Here is a 6,640-nt window from a genome sequence, read left to right as displayed (position 1 = left end):
CAAGAATTTCTACTCTCGTCATTTCTGTGGAACAATGTAATAGAGGTCCTAGCCAGTGCAAACAGACAAGAAAAAGAAATTAAAAGTCTTATATATTAGAAAGAAAAAAATTAACACTATCTTTTTTGCAGATAATATGACCATTTGCCTATGTAGAAGATCCTAAGGGTTCAATAAAAAAGCGTACTAGAATTGATTAGTGAGGTTAGCATGGTAACAAGATTCAAGGTTCATACTTTAAAAGCCTGTATACTAAAAGTAAATAGATGAAAATTCAAATATTACAATATCATTTATAATAGCAAGAAAAATATGAAATACTTTGGAGCAAATTTAGTAAAACATATGCTATTTCTGTATACTAAAACTCTAAAATATTGCTCAGAGAAATTAAAAATGATCTAAACAAAAGGGAAAGACATACTATATTCATGAATCAGAAGACTCAATTGTGTTAAAAGATTCAGTGCATTTGCTATCAAAATCCCAGATAGATATTTGGAGAAATTGATAAGTCTATTCTAAAATTCATATGAAAATACAAAGGATCTGGAATAGCCAAAGCAATTTTGAAAAACAAAACAAATTTGGATATCTTACTGTACCAGATTACTTGGAATCTTGCTATACTAGATTTCAAGGCCTACTATTAGATTACAATAATCAAGACAGTCTTACATTGGCATAATTATGGGTATTTAGCTCAATGGAACAGAATAGAGTCCAGAAATAGACCCAAATATATATGGTCAATTGATTTTTGATGAATGTGCCAGGGTAATCCAATGGGGAGAGAATAATCTTCTCAACAAATGATACTGGAGAAATTGGATGTTCTTGGGCAAAAAATGAATCTCAATCTATATTATACACCACACAAAAGAATTCACTCAAGAGGGATCATAAACCTAAAGATGTGTGAGCTAAAGCTCTAAACTTTTATGACAAAACACAGGAGAAAATCACTATGACCTTGGGTTTATTAGAAATTTAAATCTCTGATTAAAAAAACAGCACAAACCATAAAGTAAAAGTTGATAATGTGGACTTATTCCAAGTTTAAAAAAAAAAATGCTTTGTTCTTCAAGATTTAATGATTAAATAAAAAGTCATGCTATAGACTGGGAGAAAAATATAAAGGACTTGTATCCAGAACTTATAACACACTCTTACAACTTCATAATAGGAAGATAAATAATTCAATAAAACATCGATAAAGATTTGAATCAATTTTTCAGCAAAGATAAAAGAATGGAAAATAAACACATGAAAAGGTGCTGAGGGTCATTACTCATCAGGGAAATACAACTCAAACCATAACGAGATACTTCCACACTTGCTAGAATGGCTAAATTCATACAGTCTGCTGGTATCCAATGTTGACAAGAACGTGGAACAAGTGGAACTCTCATTCGCTGCTGATGGGAATGTAAGATGGTACAGCTACTTTGGAGAAACAGGTTGACAGTTACTTGTAAGTTAAATGTACACCAAATCTAACCTAGCAATCCTACTCCAAGGTATTTACCAAAGGAAAACATGTTCATAAGAAGAATTTACTTGAGGCGGAACTTTCCAGAACGCTCGATGAGACGCGGAGGAGCGGCAGCTGCCGGAGCTGCGCCCAGCAACGCGCTCCTTCCTGCTCCCCCACACCAGCCTCGGCCCTCTCACCGGCTGTAGAAAATGGTGAAAGAAACCACTTACTATGATGTTTTGGGGGTCAAACCCAATGCCACCCAAGAGGAATTGAAAAAGGCCTACAGGAAACTGGCCTTGAAGTATCACCCTGATAAGAATCCAAATGAAGGAGAGAAGTTCAAACAGATTTCTCAAGCTTACGAAGTACTCTCTGATGCAAAGAAAAGGGAATTATATGACAAAGGAGGAGAACAGGCAATTAAAGAAGGTGGAGCTGGTGGTGGTTTTGGCTCCCCCATGGACATCTTTGATACGTTTTTTGGAGGAGGAGGAAGGATGCAGAGAGAAAGGAGAGGTAAAAATGTTGTGCATCAGCTCTCAGTAACCTTAGAAGATTTATATAATGGTGCAACATGAAAACTAGCTCTGCAAAAGAATGTGATTTGCGATAAATGTGAAGGCTGAGGTGGTAAGAAAGGAGCAGTCGAATGTTGTCCCGATTGCCGAGGTACTGGAATGCAAATAAGAATTCATCAGATAGGACCTGGAATGGTTCAGCAAATTCAGTCTGTGTGCATGGAGTGCCAGGGCCATGGGGAACGGATCAGTCCCAAAGATAGATGTAAAAGCTGCAATGGGAGGAAGATAGTTTGAGAGAAGAAGATTCTAGAAGTTCATATTGACAAAGGCATGAAGGATGGCCAGAAAATAACATTCCATGGTGAAGGAGACCAAGAACCAGGACTGGAACCAGGAGATATTATCATTGTTTTAGATCAGAAGGACCACGCTGTTTTTACTCGGCGAGGAGAAGACCTTTTCATGTGTATGGACATACAGCTGGTTGAAGCACTGTGCGGCTTTCAAAAGCCAATATCTACTCTTGACAACTGAACCATCATCATCACCTCTCACCCAGGTCAAATTGTCAAGCATGGAGATATCAAGTGTGTGCTAAATGAAGGCATGCCAATTTATCGTAGACCATATGAAAAGAGTCGCCTAATCATCGAATTTAAGGTAAACTTTCCTGAGAATGGCTTTCTCTCTCCTGATAAACTCTCTTTGCTGGAAAAACTCCTACCTGAGAGGAAAGAAGTAGAAGAGACTGATGAAATGGACCAGGTAGAACTGATGGACTTTGATCCAAATCAGGAAAGACGGCGCCATTACAATGGGGAAGCCTATGAGGATGATGAACATCATCGCAGGGGTGGTGTTCAGTGTCAGACCTCTTAATGGGGCCAGTGAATAACACTGCTGGCATTTTATATGCAGTAGTGAATGAGTGAAGGACTATAATCATAGCTCACTACTTGCTATTGTTTTTGTTTTAATATTCAACTATAGTAGTGTTTTAAAAGTTAAATGAAGAATAAACTCAAATATAAAAGCTCTGACTTTGCCCTGTATGTATGATGACTTCAGTGTGCAAGATAAAGTTTAATACTTGTAAAAACTACTTAAAAAAAAAATCTCCCCTAGCATTTGTTAGGCCATACCTTGTAATTAATTTCAGCTCTATGTATATGAAACAGCTCAGACTGAAATGCTAGGTGTATGTATTGACTTCGGTGTATGACCCTTAATTGTTAAGCTATGAAGTTAAAACTTGTATTTAATTGGCAGTCAGACAAAGAATTTGTAGAGAAGTGTTGGTCTATAGTTAAGTGGGATTCATTGTGATGTCTCTGCATTTATTGCCTCAACTGTTACTTGAAGATGGCATGCTATGTAATTTGGCCTGTGGTATCATTGATAGAAAGGATACCTCTCTAAAGAAGGGGTTTATCATATGCTGCTGCTTGAGGGCTTGCACTTGTAGAACTGCATTCCCTTCTGCTGTGCCATCTTTTTTTTTTTTAATATATATATATATATATCCTGGTTATACTTTTTTTCCTTCTCTTTGGACCATGATAAGCTTCAGACTAGTGACTTCAGGAGCAGGGTAACTTAGAGTGAAGAGACATTTACGTGGAGACGTTAATTTGCATGTATGCGATAGGAAGGTGTTTTTTAGGTATGTTACAGGCTTACTTTAAACCATTTAACTTCTGCTCCGAAGTAACTGTAATTTAATGTTGGTAGTATAGCAAATTATGATGAATAGCTTTAATTGTATGTTTAAAAGTCATGTTCACAAGCTTAAATCTGGGTATCAGAATTAAGCAAATGAAATGTATGAATGTCTCCTTAATATACTGATTAAAAAGCAAAAAAAAAAAAAAAGAAGAATTTACTTGAATGTTCATAACAGTTTTGTTCATAATGGCCAAATGGAAACAACCCGGTATCCATCAACTGATAAATGGATAAACAAATTGTGGTGTATCCATACAATGAAGTACTAGTCAGCAATACAAAGGACTTAACTATTCATTCACACAACAACATGGATAAATCTCAAATGCATTTTTCCTTGTTAAAGAAACCAGACGCAAAAGAGTACATTTTGTATGATTCCACTGATAGGAAATGTCAGAAAGCTGACCAGTAGTTATCAGAGACCACGGCTGGAGGCGGATGTTTGACTGTAAGAGATTATGAGGGAGTTTGAGTGATGGAAATGTTATATGTTGATTATAGTGGTAGGTAGCTACATGACTGTATATATTTGCCAAGACCCATCAAATTATACACTTAAAATTGGTGAATCTTAGTATGTGTAAATCACAATCATCTCTCCAGGTAATTCTGATATACAGCCAGGGTGGAGACCACTGACTCAAGCTCAAAACCTTCTATTTTATTGATGAGGAAACACCAACTCCTGGGAAGGGAAAGCATTTGAGAGACACCGAGTCAATGTGTATGCAGCAAGTGGGTGAGTGAGTGGGTGAATGAATTGATAATATGACTGAGTGAGGTTATTATAGATCAAACTTTAGAAATCATGTCGTCTTGCGCCCAGATCTTTCCCCCTGCATCAGGATTAAGGAAAATTTGAGAATTGGCTCTTAAAGGAGACAGAGAAAGTACAGGGGTCAGGGCATCCTCAGAGACAACCATGAGGCTTGTCCACAAGGTGGGTGGAGATCAGGAATGATGGGCTCGGGTATGGTGGGCTTGATTACCCCTTACCTTCCCTACCAAGCTTCAGGTCCCAAGACAGAATGCATTTGAGATGGGGTAGATGGATTAGGATTGGTATATTGGAATGGAGCCTGGCTATTCAGAATGGGGTCCAAGGATCAGCAGCATCGGCATCACTTGGGAACTTCTTAGAAATATGAATCTCAGGGCTCACCCTAGATCACTGAATTAGAGTCTAGAGTCTAGAGTCTTTAAAGTTTGAGTACTCCACTAGAGGACTTTGCAAAATTTTGGAGGCTGGGAGAGAGGACAGGGCCAGAGACCATGTCTTATTTTTCTCCAGAGGCAGCAAACTATAAAGAGAAGAATGCTGGGCCAGGGGGAGGGGCAGGTCACTTCCCTTCCCTGAGCTTTAGTATTCTCATCTATAGAATGAGCATATGGAGAATTCCTGCTCAGCATACCTGTCATATAGAGGAAGGGAAAAGGCAGGTGTGAAATCACCATGGAAGCTGTTGGCTGCTGACACACCTGCCACACCACGCTGTCCCCCTCTGTGTGTGCTGTGTGATATGCTGGTTTTCATTCCTGGCACACACTGACCTCCCCAGCTCCAAGCCCAGGCCCAGATCCACAGTTGGAACTCAGTAAATTCTCATGGCCTGATGGCAGTTTCATGGCCATCTGCTCCCCCTTTCACATTGCTCTCCTTACTGGTTCCTGGAGGTGGATAAGAGCAAGCAAGAAGCCCCATCCCAAGTATGCTAAGTGGAGGGGAAGAATTACAAACAAGGATAGTTTGTAGGAGGCTGCTGAGGAGCGCATGTTCCTGGGGCCTTACACCTTCTGGTATCAGCAGCCGCTGAACCTCCTGAGACATCCAATAGTTGATTCTTGGGACAGCTGACCATTTTAACAGGAGCCTGTCCTACGCGTACATGGCAATGGTTCAAGAGACAGAAGGATCCTTTCAATTCCAGCTTCCTCTGAAGAGGAGGATTCAGGTGTAAGGCAGGACGGCAGCAGCCCTGGGGTCTTGGAGCCTGAGTGCTGGCAGGCCCCTACCTGGCACTGGCAGTCGGATCTCATTCTTGCTGAAGAATGGCTAGTCCAACAGCATACGGCCCACAACATGTTTAATCCTTGGCCCCTATGGTTCTGCCACATGCCATGTGATTCCCCTGGCACACACAGTCACTGCCTGCATTCATCTTCCTCCCTCAATATACCAGTGTTATCCCTTTGGAACATGTTGTTAATCCCTCCTGCCTATATTATCTCTCTTCTCCTGCATTCCTACTTCCACAGCATCAAGTTAACTTGCCTTGCTTTCATTGCGACCCCCTGGCACTAACTGCTATTTCTGGAATGCCTGGGGACACCACTGGCATGAGCTGGCACTCACTCTGGCACAGGGAAGAATTCTCTGGTCATGGGCATGCTCACCCTCTATGTACTGGATAAAGGCTAAGGCATCTTTTCTGGTTCTCATTCCATGTGTGAACTAGGAGGCATTGTCCCCCTGCCTTTTTCAAGTTCCTGCAGGAACAATTGGGATTGATTTCATCTAACTGTACTGTTCTCAGCAGCAGTAATGTCTATATTGCTCTCAAGCCTAATATCGTCAAAACAGAACTTTTGATCCTGCTTCCCATCTCAGTAAGTGGCACTGTTATCTACTCACTTACTTACTTAAGCCAAAAACTCAGGTACAAACCTCAATCCCTCCCTTTCCTTCATTCCCCACATCCAATCCTGCTGGTGCCCCGGTGACCTCCATGTTTCCAAATCCAGGGAGCACAAGTCTGTACCAGCTTCCTGCGGCTGCTGTAACAAATGACTACCAACTTGGTGATTTAAAACAATAGAAATTTATCCTCTCTCAGTTCTAGAGGCCAAATGTCTGAAATCAATTTCACTGGGCCAAAATCAAGATGTCAGCAGAGCCATACTCCTCTGGAGG

At 40.4% G+C, this 6,640-nt stretch overlaps 1 protein-coding gene across 1 annotated transcript; it reads left to right on the top strand.

Moving 5' to 3' along the window:
* The first annotated feature begins 1,667 nt into the window (after positions 1 to 1,667).
* On the top strand, positions 1,668 to 3,840 carry LOC110589331 (dnaJ homolog subfamily A member 1-like). The gene is made up of 2 exons (XM_044916489.1): positions 1,668 to 1,996; positions 2,561 to 3,840. The coding sequence occupies exons 1-2, from the start codon at positions 1,687 to 1,689 to the stop codon at positions 2,878 to 2,880; spliced, it is 630 nt and encodes a 209-aa protein (XP_044772424.1). The 5' UTR covers positions 1,668 to 1,686; the 3' UTR covers positions 2,881 to 3,840.
* The last annotated feature ends 2,800 nt before the right edge of the window (positions 3,841 to 6,640 follow it).

This window comes from Neomonachus schauinslandi, chromosome 6 (genome assembly GCF_002201575.2).
Source record: "Neomonachus schauinslandi chromosome 6, ASM220157v2, whole genome shotgun sequence".
NCBI classification, from domain to species: domain Eukaryota; kingdom Metazoa; phylum Chordata; class Mammalia; order Carnivora; family Phocidae; genus Neomonachus; species Neomonachus schauinslandi.
Note: the sequence above shows the minus strand (reverse complement) of the source record. Positions and strands in the feature narration are given on the sequence as shown.

Bases quoted from the DNA above. Each gene is read 5' to 3' on its own strand.
- LOC110589331 (XM_044916489.1), top strand. From the start codon at position 1,687: ATGGTGAAAGAAACCACTTACTATGATGTTTTGGGGGTCAAACCCAAT. The intron at 1,997-2,560 runs GTAAAAATGTTG...CCTCTCACCCAG, and splicing joins GATGCAGAGAGAAAGGAGAG to GTCAAATTGTCAAGCATGGA.